This window comes from Colius striatus, chromosome 13 (genome assembly GCF_028858725.1).
Source record: "Colius striatus isolate bColStr4 chromosome 13, bColStr4.1.hap1, whole genome shotgun sequence".
Taxonomy (NCBI): Eukaryota; Metazoa; Chordata; class Aves; order Coliiformes; family Coliidae; genus Colius; species Colius striatus.
The window spans coordinates 12,931,032-12,954,025 of record NC_084771.1 but is presented as its reverse complement, the minus strand read 5'-3'; the positions used below and the strand labels follow the sequence as shown (position 1 = coordinate 12,954,025).

The 22,994-nt window shown below is 52.0% G+C and overlaps 1 protein-coding gene across 9 annotated transcripts; it reads left to right on the top strand.

The window, feature by feature from the left end:
- Positions 1–7,307: 7,307 nt before the first annotated feature.
- FRMD7 (FERM domain containing 7) lies at positions 7,308–21,968 on the top strand. 9 transcript variants are annotated; one of them, XM_062006870.1, is made up of 15 exons: positions 7,308–7,732; positions 8,081–8,323; positions 8,533–8,665; positions 10,631–10,835; positions 14,882–14,986; positions 15,324–15,366; positions 16,185–16,263; positions 16,951–17,073; positions 17,201–17,315; positions 17,414–17,596; positions 18,511–18,606; positions 18,861–19,024; positions 19,253–19,321; positions 19,415–19,490; positions 19,654–21,968. In XM_062006870.1, the coding sequence occupies exons 4-15, from the start codon at positions 10,779–10,781 to the stop codon at positions 20,635–20,637; spliced, it is 2,094 nt and encodes a 697-aa protein (XP_061862854.1). In that variant the 5' UTR covers positions 7,308–7,732; positions 8,081–8,323; positions 8,533–8,665; positions 10,631–10,778; the 3' UTR covers positions 20,638–21,968. The 9 variants fall into 9 exon arrangements, with proteins under 9 accessions (XP_061862854.1, XP_061862860.1, XP_061862855.1 ...); XM_062006876.1 differs by having other exon boundaries at positions 8,081–8,665; positions 19,654–19,980; positions 20,070–21,968; XM_062006871.1 differs by lacking the exon at positions 8,081–8,323.
- The last annotated feature ends 1,026 nt before the right edge of the window (positions 21,969–22,994 follow it).

The following is a 22,994-nucleotide window of genomic DNA, read 5'->3' as shown; positions in this document are numbered from 1 at the left end:
TGGGTTGGTTTGTTTGGTTTTTTTGAGGTACTGGTTATTCTGAATTGTTGTGAGTGATTCCTTCTGGTTTGGGGAAACAGAGAGTACTGCTCGCTGTCCTGGGTGTGCTGAGGAGAGAGGAGCGGGGAGCAAAGACTGCCCCTTCCCTTCCTATGCATGACAGGGACTCCTGTTCAAAGCAGAGATGGTGCCTCCTCACAGGCTGGGATGACAAAGCTGAGTTCAGAACAAGTGTCTGTGTTTGTCTTCTCCAAGTCTCTGAAGTTGTTATTGTTTCATGAAGGCTTTGGTGTGTGTGGAGGTGGCGATGGCTGTGGTCCCGGCGGTGTCTTACAGCGTCTCTGAGGCTGCTCCCCACCATAGTAATGCAGAACTGGCATCTTCCCCCCACACCAGCCAAGTAAGTGTTCTTGGGGCTCTGCCAAGGAAGACTTTTCTAGAAAACCTTCCAGCTGAGAGTGCCCAAAGCTATTGGATAACAATGGTCTTAAATGCTCGGTAAAAGCCTGGACTTTGCCAAGTTGAGCATTGTCATATGTGCCCTGTAACATAAAGTGCATCTTCCTCAGAACTCACCTCTTGGTCCTGACCTTTAGTATTGCATTTGTAACTAAAGCCATGAATTAATGTGAAATGGGGTTTCAAGTTTAGAAAATGTTGCTGCTTATATACTCTCAGTCCTCAGGGGTGTGTCAAACAGGCAAAGCCACCTGCTATGCCTGACACCCTTCCTCCTGCCAGAACAGCCCCAGCTTTATCTTGTAGGTAGGTTTCTCTGCTGTTTCATTTTCCTGCTCCCGCTTCCTTTGCTCTGATGGACAAGTAGTTTCCACCTTGAGAAGTGATGAAGGGCAGACAGCCCTTCTGAATGATCTGGGAAGAGATGTGTGCTTCCCTTAACCTCACCCAGAGGCTGGGGGTGAAGCACACCCTCTTCTGAGTAGTGACCGGGAGCCCGGTAGCTGACACATGAGGGCCTGCAACAAGTAATCACTGGTTCTGGTCTCTTATGTGGTTTAAGAGTTGTAATTGAGCAATAATATTCCTTATGGCACTTGGTGCCAGGAAGCAGCTTCCTGGTCCCCTGGGAAGCTGGGAAAGGAATGTGATACAACCTGTAACTCCCTCTGACTTGACACCACGGGTTTGTTTCAGTGACAGTAACGTAGCCTGGGTCAAGGGTTTTAAGGAAGCGTGTGAGATATTTAAAGCCATTATGTTTCAAAAGTCTTGGCACTGAGAGAGAGCTACTGTGCAAGCAGCTGAGCAGTGTCCTTTGCAAAATAGGTGTGACTGGGGCATGTTGCTTTAGATCAGGGTAGAAGTTTTGGGGAGTTGTATGGGTAGGGTTTTGTAGGCAGCTTTTTCTTTGGTTGAGCAGTTCCTGCTATGAAAGTCTGTGTTCCCCCCATCCTGTGTGCAGTCAGAGGGCAGGTAGGTCCTTGCAGCCTCTTTGGAGACCAGGAAGTAACCATAGCACGTGCCAGAAGCCTCCTCAGAGAATCATTTTGGTTGGAAAAGCTCTTTAAACTCATGGAGTCCAACTCCTCCCCTCACACTGCCAAGCCCTCTGCTAGCCCATGGCCCTCGGCACCTCAGCTTCACGGCTTTGTAATAGCTCCAGGGATGGGGACTCATGGGGTCTCTCCCACCTCGCTGGGCAGCATTCAGTGAGTTGCTGGTGAGGGCAGGGCTGGGGCCTACAGCCTGGCCACTAGCCATGGGCCACAGGAGCCCTGCAGAGGGGCAGGCAGGACGAAGCAGCACAGGTCCCTCCCTGGGCACGGGCAGCAGCGAGCTCTGATCTGCCCTGAGAGGCAGGGCTGTAATTACAGCTCAAAAGTAGGTGCAACTGTCTAGTGTTAATTAAAAAGAGATATGGGCTACCAAACAATGGATGTAGAGCTGTTGGAGTTCTGTCTGCTGAGAAGTGGTGCTGGGAGCTGGGTTTGCTCGTTGTGCCTTGGGTCTGGTGAGCTGCCTGTGTACTCGCAGCTGGAGGAAGCGTGTGGAGAGGTGTGATAGCCACGGGCAAGTGCCGTCGAAAGATGAGGCGGCCCTGTGCTCTGCACTCAGACAGATAATGTGGCTTTGGTGGCTTTTAAGTAGCCGCTTTTATCTCTTTTATACAGCTGCGAGGAGCAGCGAAGGCGCGCTTTCGGCTGTGGATCAGCAATAACGTTCAGTGCAAAGGTCGCGTCCTGCCCGCAGTAGTGTGCGGGCTCTGCTGAGGGCAGCATTGAGCTTGTGGTGCCTGGGAGGCAGCGATGCTGCAGGTCGATCGCAGCACTACAGGGGATGAAATCCGTCGTTCTCCGTGAGAGGTGTTTAGTATGGAACCCGTTGCCTCTGTTGCTTTTACAAAGCTGAGGTTTTCAAGTCCCTCCAAAAAATCTGGAGCAGTAAATGCAACAACTGCAATAACTGGTGGGGAAGAGTCTCATGTTGCAGGAACACTCACTCCCAGGCAGGCTTTGCTGGCTGGCTGGCTCGTGGTGTGTCTGTGCTGCTTGGTGCTCTGCTGGTCCCGTCTGAGTGTGCAGGGACAGCTTTCAGTGACTTCCTTCCTCCAAAACGTATTCCCAGTGATTGGGCTTGCGTGGGATCTGGGACTTGAGATGCTGCTGGTGTCATGGCTTCACATCACAGGCAGCTGAGCACCACGGAGCCACTCGCTCACACCCCCAGTGGGATGGGGAGAGAAGGAAAGGGGAAGGGTAAAATTCGTGGAGTGAATTTAAAACAACATAATAGGACAGAAAAGGAATGGAAAATGTAATAAGAATTAGAATGTGCAAAACAAGTGATGCACAGTGCAGGTGCTCACCACTGATGACTGATGCCCTGCCAGTTCCAGAGCAGCAGCCTCTGGACAGTTTTCCCCCTCTTTATATGCTGAGCAGACATGCTCTGGTCTGGGATATCCCTGGGATCAGTGGGGATCAGCAGTCCTGGCTGTGTCCCCTCCCACTCCTTATGTCCCCCCAGCTACCCCCTGTGGTGTGAAGTGAGAAGCTGGAAAGTCCTTAGTGCAAACAGCTAAAACATCCCTGTGTTATCAACATTATCCTCACACTAAATCCGAAATACCAGCTACTAAGAAGTAACTCTATCCCAGCTACACCAGGACAGCTGCTCACTCTGTGATCTCAGCTCCTGCCTTGGGAGAAAAATGGTAAGGGCAGCACTTCCCTCCAGGGGGCATCGTGTGGAAGGTTGTGTTAAAGGCAGGGAGGTGCTTGGGCTGAGTTGGAATCAGATGAACCAGTGCTGCAAAATACTTTTGAAATCTGTCTTTTTTTCTTGTAAATAAAAAAACAGAGTCGAGCCTAAAAACCAAAGGACAGAAAGTGTCTTACCTTTGTGATACCATAATGTAGCTGGTTCAGACTCAGACTGCTTGTGCTTCAGCTAAAAGGTGTAATTGGTAAATGCCTGAGACTCAGTAAACCACACACAGTTGGCTTCCTGGGAAATGTCTGGCCCTTCAAGTAATTTTTTGTTGTTGTTCCTTTCTTTTTCCTGCCTCTAGGCTGACTACTTCATCCAGTTGTATGTCATTGACATTAGATTTAAATTATCTGGCCAGCCCAGAAAAGAGAAAATACATTTGCTGTTTGTGGCATTCCTTAAGGGCCACTTGTCTTTTTGGGACCTGGCAGATAGGATGATTAATCATCAGCTTGGGATTCAGCCTGCTGCTGTAACAGACCTTAAACCCTTGTTTTTAAAAGCAAATGAATACTGATCGTGTAATCAGCCACAGCATGGCTGCTGTGGGAAAACAAGAAGAAGTAAACTGAATTTTCAACAAAGCTTATTTATATTGGAAGAGAGAGAAAGCTGCTCATAGAGCAGGGCTGAAGTGCTGGAGCATCTGCAGTTGTGTGGAGGTGGTGGAGATGCTATAGGCTTGGGAAGAGTGGCTGGAAAGCTGCCTGGAGGGAAAAGACCGGAGGGTGTTGCTTTATAGCAGCTGAACATGAGCCAGAAGCCTGCCCAGGGGGCCAAGAAGGCCAGTGGCATCCTGGCTTCTATCAGAAATAGTGTGGCCAGCAGGACCAGGGCAGTGATTGTCCCCCTGTCCTCAGCACTGGTGAGGCTGCACCTCGAGTGCTGTGTTAGTTTTGGGCTCCTCACTACAAGAAGGATATTGAGGTGCTGGAGCGTGTCCAGAGCCAGGCAATGTGAGCTGGGAAAGGGTCTGGAGCACAAGTCTGATGAGGAGCAGCTGAAGGAGCTGGGGGTGTTTAGTTGGGAGAACAGAAGGCTGAGGGGAGATGCAATTGCTCTCCACAACTACCTGACAGGAGGTTGTAGCGAGCTGGGGTTTGGTTTTTTCTCCCAAGTTTGGTCTCTTCACCCAAGTGGGGTGTGTAAGTCCTTTACAGCTCTGTGTCTGTAACCACAGTCATGTTACCCACCCTGGCACTGGTTTCCACTCATTGTTCCTGTAATTAGCAGACTTGCCAAATGCCCTATGTCTAATCTCAGAGATGAAGATGTATTTTTTAATAGGTTAGAAGGATTTTATATTCAGAGACTTCATGGCAGGACTGCTGGACTACAGGTAAGCTCGTGAGACCTTTAACTTGTTGGTGTGGGGATGTGCAAGTGAACCAGGAACAGTTCATGCTTGAAACAAATCCCTGTGCTTTGTACCTCTACAAAGATGCAATGAGGTGCATCTCCCTAGCTAGAAATGGTTGAATGAGAAGAGGTGCCTGAGACTATGGGGTATCAGTACTCCTTGGACTCAACACATTCACGAGGCTTTCTTTTTCTGTATCAGTTGCTTTCTCCTGTCTTCAAAGTGATTTGTTTGAATAAAACATCACAGAATGCTTTTTATATAACTGTGCCAACAACAGAGCACAAGTGGCATACTAAAAATGAGATAATGTGCTCTGGATAATACCAGAGTCAGGCTATTATTTAGTTTCTTGTATAGCTCATGCAGTCATTTGCATTTGCTTACAGCTTTGCTTAAAGCTGCTTCCTTCGGATAGCTTTGTATACAGCATAGAAAATCTGAAAAGGAAAGGCCACAGCATGCAGGGCTGCACGGCGGATTGTGTCGCTGCTGCATGCAATCGCTCGTCCCTGCACGCTGCACCGTCTCCGGCATCTGTCGTTGGGCTCAACCACCACGAGAGGGAGATGGGAAGCAAAGATGGGCTTGTCCTGGCCACAGTCACAGGGCGGAGCCGTGCCCCTGCCCTGGGAATCAAACAGAGCTCTGACGAGAGGTGGGAATGAATCTGTATTTCAGGGCTTAGCGAGCACGGTGTGAGTGTATCTTAAACGACTTCAAAGAAAGGTTTGCGCTGAGAGTCGATTTGTGCATCGGGCATCTGGAATTGCGCTTGTGTTTGGAGTCTTTGGGGCATCACCAAGGTGAGCTGGAGAGGCTGGACGGTGGGCCTGTGTGAACCTTGTGACGTTCAAGGCCAAGGGCAAGGTCCTGCAGGTGAGTCAGGGCAATCCCAAACACAAACCCAGTCTGGCTGATTGAGGGCAGCCCTGCAGAGAAGGGCTTTGGAGATGTTGGTGGATGAAAACCTGGATATGAGCCATCTTGCAGACCAAAAAGCCAGCTATATCCTTGGCTGCGTAGAAGGCAGCGTGGCCAGCAGGTCCAGGGAGGGGATTCTCCTCTCTACTCCACTCTCACGAGAATCTCCCTGTAGTGCTGTGTTCAGCTTTGGGGCCTCCTGCACAGGAAGGACATGGAGCTGTTGGAGTGAGTCCAGAGGAGACCATGAAGATGGTCAGAGGGCTGGAAAACTTACTCTGTGGACACAGGTTGAGAGAACTGGGGTTGTCCACCTTGGAGAAGGCTCAGAGGAGACTTTGTAGCAGCCTCCCAGTACCTAAAGACTAGGGAGAAAGCCAGAGAGGGGCTTTTTACAAGGGTGTGTAGTGATAGGACAAGGGGTGATGACTTCAAACTGAAAAAGGAGAGATTTAGGTTAGATATTAGGAAGAAGTTCATCCCTGGGAGGATGGTGAGGCCCTGGCACAGGCTGCTCAGAGAGGCTGTGGCTGCACCATTCCTGCAAGTGTTCAAGGGCACGTTGGATGGGACTTGAAGTAACCTGGTGTAATGGAAGGTGTCCTTGCCCATGGCAGGTGGGGTGGAAGTAGGTGATGTTTAAGGTCCTTTCTAACCTAAACCATTCTATGAGTCTATGTTATTTCCTACTCTCTTGTTACAAGTAGGTTAAAAAGAGGTATTCACCTCATCTGCCAAAGCTGAAATAAAAGTGTAATCACAAGATTTGATATTAACAAAGCAGAGTGAGTCTCTTAATTTGGCTTAGCACTTAGACTCAGCTAAGCTTATTTCTTTCATTATTGTTGAAATGGCATCATGCTTCTCACCATGTCAAGGTCAGGCTCTGCTCTCACACACCTCATGCCTCCTGTCACTCCCAGCAGCTCTCCCCTCCTGCCCCTCTCATTCTGAAGCTGTTATTAATGCTGGGTGTCTGTGGAGCAGCCTCCTGTGGACAACGTTTGTGATGTTGCACTGCTGTGGGTACAGCTCTTGGTGGGAAGCTTAGTGAGCTGAGGAGGCACTATGGCAGGATGTTCTTGGGTAGGACTGGGGCAAACTGGAGAGGAAAATGCTGCTGAATAATGTCACCTTCTGACATTGAAACAAAGTGCTGCTCAGAGTAGCCTTGTCTTGTCCTTGAAAGCTAATGGGCAAAGCTCACCTCAACACAAAAGTGCAGTAATTGCCATTCTCCCAGCAATTACTCATGAGTAATAGGTTTTGTCACAGTGATGTCAGACTATTTAGCTGATGTTTGTCAAGAAATATTTGATGGCAATGCAAATGTACCATTGTTTATTATATTCAATAAACAGAACAGTTCTAGGGCAGAAGTTTTTAGCAGGGCAGGACATGGTGTGTGGACTCCAACTACTGAGGTATGCTCAAGAACTTGTGAAGTCATTGTTAAAAGCTTGACAGCAGGACCAGGAGTGCCTGGACCATCCTGAATAGACATCTGGCTTTTTTGTCCCTGGATTTTCCAACCTGCTCCAGTATTTCTCTTGCCTCACAGTTTAAGGGTCTTTCCTAGGACCTCACTCAGAGCTTCCCTGCAATTTCCAGCAATTTCTTTGTTCTCCCCATAGCTTGGGAACACAGCCAATCCATCCTCCTGCAATGGGCCTGCACGTGTCAGAAGACTATTGTTGTTCCCTCTTTCTTCTCTTTTTAAGCCAGACAAACTCAGCTCTTTCAGGCTTTGGTGTTGAATCACAGAATCTCAAAGGCTGGAAGGGACCTCAAAAGATCATCCAGTCCAACCCCTCTGCCAGCGCCAGGACCTCAGCTGAGAGTGAAACCATTCCTTTTGGTGTGGCAGCAGGAATGTTGCAAGTACCCTGTTCTGGAAAATACTGTCCCTGTTTTGCAGTATTGATGCTGTGCCTTGGATTTATCAACTGGCTGATGATATTCCTGTGGTGTGCCTGGAGCTGCTCAGAAGGAACCATCCTCCCTGCAGCTGGGAGGGTTGTGTCTGGGGAGAGTGAATGTGGATGTTCTCCCAGCAGCTTCAGCTGAGGAAGATGAGGTCTACTGCAAATGTGTGAAAGGCCACTGCAGACCAAAGTCCACCTGAGTGACTCTCTGTCTCTGGAGCTGCCAATAGCAAGTGTTTCAAGTGTGGCAAACAGGGTCTGAGCTTCTCCTCAGCAACAAGCTTGGGTGCAGGTGCTTGCTTTTTGGATGATGGTGTTTAAAATCCCCTGGCAAATATCTAGTCCATGTCTTTGTCTATCCTCTTTCTTTTCCTTTCCTCTAAACCAAATTTGAAGGTAAGCATTCCAAAGCTCATGGTACAGAGCTGTGGCTCTGTACATGTTATGTCCCATCTCTGCAAGTTTGCTCCCTCAGAGCCTGCTCGTCTTGGGAGTGACCCAGGAAGGGCCTGGGGAGGTTGGGGGTGAGCCCTTTTGGAGGATGGCAGCTGAACTCAGTGCCTAGTGCTGGTGTTTCATAGCTCTGGGAAGCTCTGCAGAGCAAAGCCACAGTGAGGCATCTCTCCCTCATGTCCCACAGGCTGGATCTGCTCCAGGGCCAGCACAGGAACAAAGGAGCAAACCTGGTCTTTAGACCAGTGTGAAAAAGGACAATGGGGTTTGAGAGGAAGGAGACTTCTTGTTTCTTGCACTGCTCAGTCCATCCTAGCAAACACCAGGGTGTTTGAGAGGCTGACGAGAACCCTGAATCATTGCAACACCATCCAGAGTAGTCAGGGGTTGGAAGCACTTGGTGGACCCGGGGAGAGATGGTGCAATGCAGGTTGGTGGCAGCAGAGTCCAGAGTATGCAAAATCAAGGGCCAAACTGGCTGAGCAAACAGCCCTGGGGCAGTACTTGCTCCCTGCTGCTGTCAGCCCCTTCTCCAGTGCTGCTGCTGGGGTCCCTCCCTGCCTGTCCCTATGGCTGTGCTCACCCTTCACCTTCTCTGTGCCTTCCTGCACCATTTTCATGTTATTCCCTACCCTGCAGGTGAGGAGGATTGTATGTGCCCAGCTGGAAGTTGGCACTGACTCACATCAGGGGCCAGGATTACTCCTGGGGTGCTGGTGCTCCCCACATGTGCTGCTCTGGCTATCCTCAAAGTCAGCTCCAGAAGAAAGAGGTGGGTGTGGGTAGAATAGATCTCTCATCTGCTGAGACAAGGGATCTCCTCTGTTCTCACCAACAGTCTCCTTGTCCCAGGTGAGCCTTGCCTGTGCCACATCTCTTCTGCCTGTCCTTCATTCTCATGCCCCCTAAAAGTCACCACTTACCTTGTTTGTCTCTGCTGGCTCCACATTGCATCAGTGGCTCTATAGGGTGTCTGGCAGTCCTGATAAGCCCATCACAGTCCCCTTCCTTCACCTCATGGCAGTGAAATACACCCATTTCTTCCAACCACAACCCGACTGGCTGGTGCTCAGCTTCTAATAGTATCCAGGGAGCACAGGGTCAGTGCCTCTGGCACACCAGGGAAGTCTGTGACAGGGAGGCTTGGCTGTTTCTGGGGTTTGGAGTCTCCTTCATCACACTCAGTACATCCTTCCTGCCAGCTGTGCTCCTGCCATACTCCCAGTGCCTGTGACCTGTGAGCTGCCCCTGGAGTGCCTCTCCTCTCCCCTCCTCTCCCTGTCCTCTCCCTCTCCTCGGTGCCCAGCAGCATCTGATGGCACAAACATGTAAAACTGCAGAGGGAAAGTGCACTCAGTCCTCAGATGGTTTGAATGTGACTCTGCCCTTTTCCTGTGACACAAAGAGCTCAGACCTGGGGCCAAAGGCAGCCCTGGAAACGAGCTGAGCTCAGCTGCTCTCTGGGGCCGATTCACATGGAAAAGCAGATTTGCTTCACTTTTTATGCACTTTTTAGTCCGGTTAGTAGAAGACTAACAAGTTTTTCTGTAGCTAGAAAGCTCTATGTCTTCCTCCTCTGCACCCCAGATGCTGAGCAGTGTGTGTGTGTGTGTGCCCTGACAAGCTCTGTCCTGGCATTCCCAGGAGTGTTTGGGAAGGGTAAGAGGAACCACAGCAAATAGCCTGGAGTGACTTACACTGGATGTTTCAGTGGAAACAGGGAAAGAAGCAATGAGCAAAATCCCCTCAGCACTTAACTTGGCTTTTTTGGTTTGTTGAGATGAGTTTCTGTTGCTCTGGGTCCCACAGGACTGTGTGTGGTTGTGACTTTTCCCAACAGCAGCAGCAATAACAATCCCCTATGTCAGTCCAGTTCTTGCCTTTTGGCACTGCTCAGTGCATTTATTTCTGCAAACAGGCGCTCCTGCATTCATCTGAATGCTCAGTGAGAGAAGACTCTGGCAGATGAGAGTGGCCAAGGGAACTTAGGCAGTTCCTCGTGGCTGCACTCCCTCCACAGTAGCTGGAGCAGAGATGTGGGGGGAGTGCAAGCCCCCAAGCACCCAGAATGATGTGGAGAGTCTGCACTGGGCAGCCTGGGCTGATACTGAGGGTGGACAGTTGGCCCTGGTGCTTGGAGGATGAGGTAGTGTGCAGGAATGTGAGCTTTTCACGTGTGAAACACGAACTAGGTTGTCTCAAAGGCATCACTAAGCTACTAAACTAGGGTCCCAGCCAGGAACTAGCAGCAAGTCCTCCTCTGCCTCGCTGGGAAGGACTCCCTCCTGGTTTCAATCGCAGCTGGAAAACGTTTACCAGTCTCTGGTGAAGGACATCAGCCCGTCTGCCTGGCCCACACACGTCTGCCCAGCAGACAGGCCCGTAGCTGCCCCAGCATGGCATGAGCACAGCCACCAGCCCCAGTCCTTTAGTGCCCCTCAACCAGGGCAGAGCAAAGGTGACGCTGGGTGACTGGCAGGAGAAGCTGCTTAGCTCTCCCCTGACCCCTTTGCAGCGTGAAGCGTGGGCTCACTCTGCCCCCACATTGCTCATCACCAGCCCTAAGAACTCGGTGTCTCCCTCAGCCGTGGTAGTGTCACTCCTGCAGAGCAGCTGCACAGCTCTTCCCTCTCTTAATAGCCCCAGAAAGTGTCCTTTAATGCAGTGGTGATATTTAAACCAGTATTATCCTTTGTTTTAAAGACTTGTTTTTAAGCATTCTGTTTCCTTGCCCCAGCCTCTGTTACACATCTGTGACTGCAGCCTCCTCCATCCAGCTGAGAGGGAAATTATGTGTGCAAGAGGAGTCAGGGCTCCGTTCCCAACGCACTGCGCACATCGCCAGGGCTCCAGCGCCTGCCACACGCTCAGCCACAGCCTGGAGGATGCTGCACCTCAAGGTCCAGTTTCTGGATGACTCTCAGAAGATCTTTGTAGTTGATGTAAGTCGGTGCCATGTTCTTACTGGGGGGGTTTGGTGTTAATTATGGCAGTCGTTGCTGTTCTGGAGGGTTGCATGGTCTGTGATAGCTTCTGATTTTTCAGCTTTAAAACAAAAAGCCAACAAAGAAACAGAGCAAAAGGACCTCAAAGCCAAATCTAGAGGTTGTAGTGCTGATTGCTCAGTGTCTTTCATCACCAGCACACTCCTGCTCTCCCCTCTTACTGGCTTTATTTATAAGGAGGGAGGAATTCCTTATGTGGTGTCATCTTTTGGAAATCAGCTGCTAAGTGATGTTCTTGACAAATGTTGAGTTAATTTCTCATTGTCTGGCTGCCAGAAAAACCTGAGAACAGAATAAAAATGGGTTATTTAACCAAATTACCCCTGGTAGAGAAACATCTGCCTGTGCCTCTTCCTGGGCATTCAGCTGGAAAAGAGAACTGGGTGCTTTTGAGAATAGCTGAAAAAACCCCTTATTTTCTGCATGAGAGTGTCCCACAACACACTGTCATTAATTACTCACGTTTGATAAATGCTGCTTCTGAGTACTGGCTGCTGAAATGAATTTTAAATGCTAAGTATTGATATCTATGGTGTTAGACATAGATGTATGTATGTACACAACTGAAATGATGGGATATTTTAATTAGGTGTTAGAAACACCTTTTCACAAGTGTGATGGAGCATTTGTTGTTGGTTAGGATTTGATAATCTGTTCTAGCACTTACCTGCATCTGCCCTGGGACCAGAGTGTTTTGTACAAACTGTTTCAGGTTCCATTGTCCAGACAGTCCTGTCCTCTGGGGTTTTTTTGCTCAGTCTCAGACGTACTGCTCCGTTTCTTTGCAGTAGCAATTTTGCATAGAAGAGGACTGTAAAGCAATTCCATCACTTGGCACAGCATGGAAGTTGTTTGATTTAGATGTACCCTTTTTTAAAAGGTTTAAAAGATGAGAGCAGCCATTCAGAAATGGTTTTTTCCCCATATTGATTTGATCAGGTGAGAGGGGATTGGGAAGATGCTGCTTGTACAATATTGCTGCCTTTTTTTTTTCCTTCCATCTTTGCTTTCTAATTTGCCCCAAACACTTACAGCACTATAGCTCTGCACAACATGTTATTGCAGCAAATAGCTTCCATTAGAGGAACTCCTGGTCATTTCTTTTTTTAGCATGGAGCCTTATTGGAAACCCCTTGTAGGCATTTCATGCATTTGATGCTGTATGGGTACGATAAATGAGTCATTGAATTAGTGGCCTCTCCATTATAAAAGGACTGCTCTGGGCTAAGTTTTGAGGAGATATTTCAAGCAACTCCTCCTAAACCCTTCATGACTTTGGAAAGCTCTTTTGAATGTGTGGTACTTCAGTGTAATGGGAGGGAAACAGACAAAAGAGAGTACACAGGGTGGGCCTGACTGCCCATGCACACTGTGACTGCCTCACGGGGTGTCACAGCTGCCTGCACGTGCAGCAAAGTCTCCTTTCCAGCCCAGCCACTGAGCTCCTGCCTTTCCTTTGGCTTGGGCCCTGCAGGGGGTTCCCAGGATGGCACCCACAGCCAGGTCTGAGCCCACCAGGCAGGGGAAGTCAAGGGCCTGGCACATCTCCCAGTATCCCCATCGTGCCTTCCCCACTGAGCACCCCAGGGCTGAGCCATGGCACGGGTGAGACCCTGCTGGGCTGCTGCCAGACGTGCCATGGAGCTTTGCATCTTGCACTGGGAGGGCACTGGGATCTCCTGTGCCAGTGCCCAGGCACAGAGACAATCATACCCTTAATGGGTTTCTTGCACTGAAAGGAGATATTGCAAAACTGCCTTCTCTTCTGCCTTCCTCCCTCTAGACACCTGTGTATGTGACCTGCCACGTGCTCTCTGGAAAGGGTTTAAACAAAGCAGCCTTGAGCTTGGGCAGCCCTGAAGCCCTTCCAGGCAGCACAGAAAAGGGTGAACCACCCTGCAGCCTGGCCAGACAAAGCCTGGGCATCTCTGCTAGTGGAATTTGCTACAGGGCAAGATTCAGTGGAAAAGAAAACAATCAAAAGAGAAAGAAAAGGCAAACTGAACAAGCTTAGAAAAAGCAATTGCTGAGGCTGAGTGAAGGACAAATGCCCCATGGTTTTATGTCCCTTATGATGAACAGTGGTGGGAATCCATTGGCAGGAGGTGTGCAGAGCTGGTTGATGGCACAGGGAGTGTCCAGGCTGGTGGCTTTTGGTGAATGGCATTGCATGCCACCTGCAGCCATGCAGAAGACCCCAACCAGAGGACAGCTCCCAAGGTGGTGGGGAAAGATCACACCACATCCCAGACCCTGCTGCTCCCCTGTAAACCACAGACCTGTGTGCAGTAGCCCTTGCTATGGGGAACCTGCAGACATGTGGCTTTGCTTTTGGACTGCAAGTGGTGCCAGAGTGTCCTTTGGGGACAAGTTTGCACGTCCCTATGTGTCACCCATGTTGCTGTGTCTGCCTCTGGATGTGTCCCTTGCATTCTAACCCTGCTTACTTTCCCAGCAGCTTCCAATGTGGAGAGCACAGACTCCTGCCTGTGGGTGCTGAACTGTTTAGGGTCAGCTATGGGGTGCCCAGCCCAAAAAGTCACACTTCTTCCTCACGCTGTGCTCCTCCAGCATATCCCCTCTGCTGTCCTGATCACAACCCTGTGGGTCAGGGCCTTGGTATCCCCCAAACCCAGGATGAGGCACTTGGAAGAAGCACTCTGTAAGAGGAGGGCTCTGCTTTTAAAGCCTCTCCTGCACCACGGGGCTGTGTCACAGGTTTTCCTGGGGATGGAGCCACAGTCTCCCCAGCCCTGAGCAGCTCTGGGCTCGGAGGAGTGCAGGTGGCTCCCAGCAGCAGACGTGTGGTGGGTAATAACCTGGTAAGAAATGCTTGTCTCTCTTGGCTGCCTGACAAAGTCCAAAGCCTTTCATGCTAGAAAATTCTAGCTTGGAAAGAAACATTTATAATTGTTTTAATTACCCTTGTGATGCAGTGATTTTGAGGAGAACCAGGAGTGCTGCGCAGCAGACGCTATCATTATGCTATCACTTTTCAGCAGCCTTTCAGCACAGAGCCAGCAATTTCATCCCAGGAGAAGCCCTGAAAGGTGGTTATTAGTGTGCATCACTGGCAGCACCCTGGGTCTCTCCAGTCCGTGCCAGGAGCTGCTGATGCCATGAGGAGCCACAGGCTGCCCTCACCTCCGTCACCCCAAAAGCCGGCGTTCAGCAGCTCTGACTCTGTCTCTCTGCTCCAGCTGGCTTCTGCACTAACCCACACCGATTTTTGGTCTGCTTTTTGTGAGTTGATAAAGGAGTGGCAGGGATTTTGCTGGATTGGGACATTTCTGGTGCTTTCTGGAGCAAGGTCTCCTGGGTTGTTCCCCATCCGTGTCACACAGCACGGCAACAAGTCAGGCAAGACACCTTCTAAGTGTTTTTGTTTACTGGGAGTAACTACAGCCTGGACTCCCTTATCAGCACCTGGTGCCACTTAATTCATGTTGCTGAGGTGCAGGGATGACCCAGGGCCCCAGGGCACAGGATTTCCTCAGGATCCTGTTGCTGTTAATTGTCATTAGCCTGAATAGCAGCTTGTTCCTGGCCCACGTGCTGCTGCACAGGTTTGGGGGTGCTCCCGTTTGCTCTTAACTGAGCACGTTTGCCATGGCCATCCCTGGGTCAGGGAGATGCTTGTCCTGGGAGTCACTCACTGGTTTGCCAGGGATGGAGCTGCCTGGATGGTGATGGTTGCAAAAGGTGGTTTCTTTCCTCTTCATTTCCCTTCTGCCTTCCATTCCTTAGTAAAAGAGAGAAATGATGAGAAGGAATCTGACTTCCTAAAGTCATCCCATCCCTCATGCCAAAACCAGCAGCATATATTGAGGAAGATTTTGGAAATGAGGATTCAGGAAAATGCCACAGATCCTCTCAGGGCAAAAGCAGGGACCCAAACCTTCTCCCCCATCTCACTGACACGCTGTCATGGCTGCTGTCAGCACTGCCTAACCCGCTGCTTCTGTGCTGTGTTTGTTTGCCAGCAAAAATCCTGTGGAAAAGCGCTGTTCAACCTCACCTGCAGCCACCTCAACCTTGCAGAGAAGGAATACTTCGGGCTGGAGTTTCAGAGCCAGGCTGGGAACCAAGTGAGTGAGGGTCGTGGTATGGGGCCCTGTGATGCTGTCCCACACCCTCGCAGCAGCCACCCACATGCTGGGCGCTTACTGGCACCTCTCTTCAGTGCCAGATGGAAAACTTCAATGGGAAGGTTTGCCCTGATGCCAAAACCTCCTTGGAAATGGGAGTTAGGAGGGGAGCCACAAGCTGCTTAGCAGAGCCCATGGGGTTTACCAGTGCAGGGCTGCCCAGTGGATGGCTCATCACAGCAGCCCAGCTGGCCAGTGTTGTCCTGCCTTCCAACACATTGCTGCCTTTATTCCTCAGTGCTGTTTATTCACCCAGTTCTTCTTTGCCCTATTTCAGGTCTGGTTGGAAGCACTAAAACCCATAACAAAGCAAGTCAAAAGTAAGTATTTCAGGAATAAAACTCTTCAAATCACCACCAGTGTCAGAGTAGCACAGACACATCTGTGTGGTGTTAGTGCTTGGGGCGGGCACTCTGGGTTGCAGCACTTACCTGAGCTCATTTCAGGGTTGTTTGCAAAGCCTCCACTGTCCATTAAAGTCCTGTGGAGATGCCATTGCAATCTAGGATCTGCAGCATTTCAGACTTGAGCTGCTCATCTGTGCTTGAGCTTGGCAGCTGTATGTGTGCCTGTGTTGGGAGTCTTCTGGCCCGTCCCTCCAGGAGCACCTGGGCCATCCCTTGGTGTCCTGGCATAGTCAGTGCCTAAAAATTTCCCTCCTCCCTCCATGCTCTTTGCCTTGGGCCTGCCTGCTTGCTCTCACTCATCCACAAAACACCCCTTCTGCCCAAGCAGCCTCCCATGGAGCAGTGACTGCACCCTGTGCGCTCAGAGGGCTGAGTCTAACATAGAGCCCTGCTGTGACACCAATTACACCCAGGCTCTGGTCACTCTCCAGACACAGCCTGGCACTGCTCCATGGAAACCCCCTTCCCAGCAGGGGCCTTTGCAACTTAAGGAGTTGCTGGGGCAATTTTTCTTTAGCATTACTTTGGTGTCTCTTTGCTCCCTCTGGGCCCTGGGCAGGCTGGTTTAGGGGAGGGGGGCAGACCAGAGTCCCTGTTGTTCAAGGCTTCTAGCCCTGATTTGCAAAGGTCCAGTGTAATTTATCCTGTAAGGACACGGCATGTGTGAAGAGAGTTGTAAATGTTTTCACTAGACATGTAAAAGAAAACTTATGAAGGTGTTGTGTTTTAAGATCCTAAGGAGGTTCTTTTCAAATTTATGGTGAAATTTTTCCCAGTGGACCCCGGCCACCTGAGAGAAGAGCTGACCAGGTACCGCACTTCTGTTCCGTTACTTTCCTACCGCATCATCCCGTGTTTTTGCAGTTGCGAGTCATGTATGTAGCTCCTTACCTTCATCCACCCTGTCTGTGATTATCCTGACTACTCAAAGAGCTCCGTGCTTCCCAAAACAAAAACCAACAGTATCTGCTCTCGATCCTCTGTTTTTAAACAAAAGCCGCTCGAAGGATCGGCCGTCTTGGGAAGCTGCAGTGTGTTTGCTGCCAAAGCTTTCGCAGCTGGGCAGCGAGTCTGGCTTTGCTCAGTTCAGTTCCTGCCTCAAGCTGTGCCCTGAAAGAAACACTTTAGTTTCATTTTGAAAAATGACGTTGTTAGCCCTTGTGTTTTAGAGAAAGCACTGTGAACAGGAACTAAGAATAAACCTGAAACAATGCTTCTGCAGAACATTGGCCCTCATGCAAATGCCCTCTAAACCATAAAGGAATGTTAACTCTGAAACCTACTAACGAGCATTTCAGTGGCAGGGACTTACCGGTCGTGGCGGTGCCCAGTTACAGCCTTCTGCAGGGGCTGTGTGCTCCTCCTGTGACCCCAGGGACCTGAATCCCTTCGGCTGAAAGCTGGGCGAGTGCAGGGAGAGGCTTGGGGACAGCCAGGCCCTCACAGCAGAGCCCTCCCAGCTCAGCCCAGCGCTCTGCTGAGCCCGGCTCTCGCCAGGGCACACTCCTGTCCCTCTCCACAGGTACCTCTTCACCCTCCAGATCAAGAAGGACCTGGCGCTGGGGCGGCTGCCCTGCAGCGACAAGAGCGCGGCGCTGCTCGTCTCCCACCTGCTGCAGTGTAAGGGCAGGCGAGTGCCCAGGGGACGCTGCCCCTTCCCTGGAGGCTTTGGCTGTGCAGCCAGGGCTCGCCCCTGCAGTCACTGCCCCAGCCTGACCCGCGCTCTCTCCATCCACGTCCCTCGCAGCCGAGCTGGGCGACTTCCACGAGGACACGGACCAGCAGCACCTGGCGAGCCACAGGTACCTGCCCAACCAGGAGTACCTGGACAACAAGATCATGCACTACCACCGGCGGCACGGGTAAGGGGCTGCTCTGCACCACAGCTGCCCACGCAGGGTGGGCTCAATGCCAGCGTGGGCATGGCCAAAATGGCGTTATCGCCAGCCCGTTTCGGCAGCCGCCCTCTCCCTTTGTCACCTCCTGTGTGCGCAGTGGGAAGACGCCGGCCGAGTCGGACGCTCAGCTGCTGGACGTGGCCAGGAAGCTGGAGATGTACGGGATCCGCCCGCACCCAGCCAGCGACGGCGAGGGCACGCACATCAACCTGGCCGTGACACACATGGGCGTGCTGGTCCTGCGGGTCAGCCTTTCCCCTGCAATCCTCCAAACCCTCCCCGGGATGCCAGCAGGCCTGGGGCTCAGAGGGGGTGCCGCTCAGCCCACCGCCTCTGCGGGCTCTCCTCATGGCGAGTGCAGCCGCGTGTGAGAGCCGAGGGCTGCGTCACACGTGTGCGCTGTGTAATCTTCCAGCCGCCTCCTGGCTCTGCCCTTGCTGTAATCACGGCGTGGCAGCTGGGTAAATACAGGCATCCCCGCAGCCTTTGCCTCCCACACCGGATAATCTCAACCTGGGAACATCTCACCAGAGCAGGAAAAAAGAGATCCTAACCGTGGGGCTGCTGCTTGTAATTAGTGCTGCCAGACCAGGTTATTTATTGAGCCATAAACACCCCTCACACATGATTAGAGCATCTGTGAGCCCATTAAATCTGGGCTCACCCAGAAAGCTGAGAGGGTCTCGGGGTCACAGCATGGAGTAATGCAGTTTTATGTGGTCCTGCTGTGGCACCAGTTGTGCAGCTGCATCAAATTGGTGGGTAATGATGCTGAGGGGTTAGGTGGGTTTGCAGTCTGCTCGAGCTGTGTCTAAAGGCATGGGAGTGAGCTGAGCTCTGCTCAGCTTTCCAGCAAAGGACAGGAGGGTCTCACTACTTTCGGGGTGCTGATTCTGCATTATCTTGCAATATTTGAGGTGAGACTCCCTGGACCACTGTGAGGTTGGTCTCGACATCCTGGAGTTTTACAGATAACTTGAGTAGAACGAGCTAACCCCAATTCCCACTTTGACTGATGGTCAATTACCCGATCCTGGCACCCCATCCCAGACCTCAGCAGCAGTGGGAGCTCATGCAATGTCCTGCAAGCTCAGCTCTTGACCCATCTGCACTTGTCCCTTGCCCCATCCTGCTGTAACCACTATGTGTGTCCTTGCAGGGCAACACAAAGATCAACACTTTCAACTGGTCCAAAATTCGCAAACTGAGTTTCAAGAGGAAGCATTTTCTCATCAAGCTCCACGCAAACATCTCAGTAAGTACCACTCCACAGGGGCAGGCAGTTGTGGACAGAGGATCTGTCACACAGAGACACTCATTTTTTAATAAAACCCCATTTCTACTGCTCATGGGGGATTTTCCCTCCCCACCTTGAGCAGAGATCTGCCACTCCCGGTATCCCTGGAGGCCAGAGCCACTGGCAGCCGAGTGTGCTCCTTTGTGGGGGGTCAGGATGGCAGAGCCTGTCCCTGTGCCCCTGACACTGACTCGCTTGTCTCGGTGGTGCAGGCGCTGTGCAAGGACACGCTGGAGTTCACCATGGCAAGCCGGGACGCCTGCAAGGCTTTCTGGAAGACGTGTGTGGAGTACCATGCCTTCTTCAGGCTGTCTGAAGAGCCCAAGTCAAAACCCAAAGCCCTTCTGTGCAGCAAGGGCTCCAGTTTCCGCTACAGGTAAAGTCCTGGGGGGAGAACTGAACATGTGGCCAGAGTGTGGGGGTGGCTGGAGCCTCTGTTTTATATGAGACCTGGCTGGATGCAAGGGGATGATGCCCAACAGCTGCTTTTGTTGGAGAGATCCTGGGGGTCTTGCCAGCCATATCCCTTCACCTCCCCTGAGATGCAGGGATGTCCAGGCTTGGGGCTGATGGTGCTGCTCACACCTCTCCCTCCTTGCTGCAGCGGGAGGACACAGAGGCAGCTGCTGGAGCACGGGAGAAAGGCAAAGATGAAGAGCCTGCCCTTCGAGAGGTACTGGGGGACATGGAGGGGACAGTGCTTGGGCTGGGGTGGGGGGCAGGTTGGGGGGACATTGTGCGCCCTCTCATGCTCTTGGCCTTGCAGGAAGCACTACAGGTCCCGCTATGATGAGAGGCAGTGCCGCTCCTCTCCAGACCTCCTGACAGACGTCTCCAAGCAGGTATTTCCCCTCAGCATCGGCACTGAGGCTAGCAGAGCTCAGCTGGAGCCCAAGCTAGACCCTCCCCACTCTGGCTCTGAGGGCTCACTGCTGGCCCTTCTTGCCTTGTTTTGCCCCACTGCTCTTGGCTCTGGGCTCTCACTCATCCTCTGCCCCTGCCCAGGTGGAGGAGCTGCGCCTGGCCTATGGCTCTTTCCATGCCAATGGGGTGCACGGCTCCGAGCCCACACTGGACAGCCGGCGCCGCAGCTCCGCCGTGGAGGTGACATTTGTCGCAGAGCTGGAGCCCTCCAGGCCCGAGGCAGCCCCTGCCTTCCTGCCCCACTCCAGGAGCTCATCCGCCTTCCCCCTGCTCTATGCCGAGCTGCAGCTGGAGCGAGCGTGGGAGCCCGCAGACCTCTTCAGTGCCAGGAACCCCCTGACCTCCTTTCGGCCCCACCACCAGTTCGCCGGCAACAACAAAAGCACCTCGGTGGGCAACATACGGGAGGTGAGCGGCCGGACGCTGGTGTACACGGACGTGCCGTGCCCCCTGCCCATGGCCAGCCCGGCCCCGCAGCACTTCTTCTGCCTGGACAGGCCCCCGCAGCCCCCGTGCCACACGCTGGCACCTGGCAAGGACGTGGCCAGCCAATGCAGCCCCGCGGCTGCACAACCCCTCAGGCGGAGCCCGAGCGGGACGCGGGCCAGGGACTTCCATCACGAGGCTGCGAGCACAAGTGTGGTCACAGCAGGGGACAAGAGGTTCCTGACTCGCTCCTTCGACTACGGCCTTCAGGAGCAGCCCCCCAAGCGGTCCTGGAGCCAGTCGGACATGAAAACCATCCGCTTCCCCTACAGCTCGGAGTTCCGGCCGCTGGGCCCGTGCCCCACGCTGAGCAGCCGCAGAGCGGGCGCCCTCTGGCACGGGCCGGGGCTGCGGCGCGGGGCCGAGCGCTACGTGGGCAGCAGCACCGAGTCCAGCGACTCCGACTCCGAGCTGCTGACGGCCGAGCACTGCTCGCTGTACGGCCGCGTGCTGCGGGCGCCCATGGCACGCCTGCGCCTGTCCTCCGGCAGCCTCCAGCTCGAGGAGGAGGAGGAGGAGGAGGTGTCCTTGGCTGCTGAAGGGAGGACGTGCAGGGGGGCCTCCAGGTACTTCACCTAGTCAGGTGCCTGGCGCCAGCTGGAGGGAGCTGCACGGGCCTGAGGGCCACAGGAGCTCCTGCTCCCAGGGCTGCTTGCAAAATGTTGATGGGCTTGTGTTTTGTGAGTGCTCTTAGCTATAGAGGATGTGTTCATGGACAACAGGGGAGAGAGTGCAGAAGTACTCAACGTTGGCCTCACACCACCACCATGCTCCTGCTCCAGTCAGAGGGGCCAGGGCTCTCCTAAAGCCCCGCAAATGCTTTACATCCTACTGAAGCTGCTGGCCACACTTGGGGCTCAGCCACTGGAGTCTTCAGGGAGCGAGAAAAAGAAAAGAGATCTCCTGGAAGAGTTTAAATGTCTATTTTCCACAGCTGCAGGGAAGCACACTGGGTGAAAGGGTATTTGAGGCCCATTTGGAGAGGAGCAGGACCTTCAGGGGAGGCTGCTTCAGGACAAGGCTGCTGGTATCAGGTGCTCCTCATGATGCTTGGAGCCACAGAGGGAGCAAATAGCTCTTCTCCAGCCACTTTATAGCCTGTCCTTCCCCAAGAGACATCCCAGTGGGGCTTGTAAATCCCTTAGCAACATCCACCTGTGAGCTCGGGGAAGTAGGTTAATGAATGACATTGTATGGCTGTTTTTCTTAGGTCCATTTGCTGTCATTTCCTGGCAGCAGGTCTGTAGCCCCAGCACTTCAGGGCCCTGCTTGAACCTGGGGGAGCAAGGTGTGTAGGAGGCAGTTAAGCAGCATGGGGAGAGACCTCAGCAGGAAAGAATCAGGCAGCTGAAGCCCACCCTGGCATTCAGAAGTCTGCTGTAATCATGGTGCTTCAAAACTTTCCTGTTTGCTACATGAGTGCAATGTTATTTTTACCAGGCTCTTTCTAACTAGAAAGAAGGAGCAGGAGATGGGACTGCTGGCTATCCATGGGGTGATAGGAGGGATCCCCTGTTTATCCATTGCTCCCCTGAAGGAAAAAGGTATAAAGACAGCTCTTGGAACTAATTCTATTACAAAAACTTACAATTACCCTAAACCTACATGGAATCTACTCAGAAAAATGCAGAATGACGATGCAGCTGTAGGGAAGGATCTTGTTGCTTGTCTGTAAGAACCCTGTAAGACTCTGTAGGACATGACTCTAAGGAGAGGGAGAGCCAGGTAAATCCATGGCTGTGAAACTACTGCAACCTGCTAGAACAGACTTCAGAAAGAAGGAAGCTGGGGCAAAGACAGAAAATAGGTTAAAACGTAAAAAGAACAGGGCTTATGGGTACTGTGCAGCCTGTGCGTGGCCATCTCTTGTTTTAGAAGCTGGACAATAAAAATCAGTTGTTTGCATCCAAGTTTTGGGTTCCTACTGCTCTGTCACACCTGTCCCCTCAGCCCCCTTCCCCTGTCCCTCCTCCATCCCAGGCAGCCCTCACCACCCCATTGAGTTGCTGAGACTCGCCACGATCCCTGAATGCTGCTGAAAACACCCACATTCTTGGTTGGTTTCCCAAAGAAATTCATTAGATCAAGAGAGTACACTAAGGTTTACAGGCTCCTGGCTGCCCTGTGCAGAAGCTGTGAGCTACAGGGACCCCACAAGCTGGCATATGTTCTATTAAAAAAAAAAAGGGGATAACCTACCTGGTTAGACTCGTTTCTTCCCTTTCCAAGTGCTCTGCACTTTGGAAAGGGCAGGACCTCCCCTCAATACAACATTAAGCATGGCAGTCTACATGCACAATGTGGTAGAGAGGGAAAAAACAAGCAGCAGCATTTCCTACCCACACTGCAACCACAGCCCTTGGGGAATGTCCCCTGAAGGGCTGCACCTTCACATCGACCAAACCAACAAGCACTGTCAGCTCCCGTGAGCACGTGGAGACACAGGAGCTGGGCCAGGTCAGCTCCACCTTGAGCATGTCCCAGCACAGAGTCATACCAAGGGGGATCAGCGTCCAGCCATGCTGCCGAACCCTGCAGGAGTTGCCAGTTCTGGCACTGAGAAGGAGAAACAAGGACTTGGGAACTATTTTTGGATTTTTCCACTGGCTAGAAAGCACTGGGGCACAGCCTGCACACTGTGCCTCAGCACATCCTGCACAAGGGTCAACAATAGCAGATGAACAAAGTGACAGAAATGAACATCTTCAAGCTCAGTTCATTGCGTAAATAAGCTTTCTTGGGACTGGCTAAAACAAAGGAACAATCCCAGTCACCAGCTGCTCACACGTCAAGGAACAATTGAAACCCTTGAGTGAGTCCTTCCCCACAGACCCTGCTTGGCCTTACTCACCCCAAAGAGGTAAGCACAGCTACTTAAACAATTGTGTTCCAGTAGGGAAGGAGGGCAGAGGGAGGACATGGATGAGTTTGGTGTA

What these genes read in the sequence shown, in the direction of transcription:
- FRMD7 (XM_062006871.1), top strand. Translation starts at nt 10,779, where the DNA reads ATGCTGCACCTCAAGGTCCAGTTTCTGGATGACTCTCAGAAGATCTTT. An exon ending in TGGGCGTGCTGGTCCTGCGG is followed by an intron (nt 17,597 to 18,510) that starts GTCAGCCTTTCC and finishes GTGTCCTTGCAG; the next exon opens with GGCAACACAAAGATCAACAC. An exon ending in AGCTCCACGCAAACATCTCA is followed by an intron (nt 18,607 to 18,860) that starts GTAAGTACCACT and finishes TCGGTGGTGCAG; the next exon opens with GCGCTGTGCAAGGACACGCT.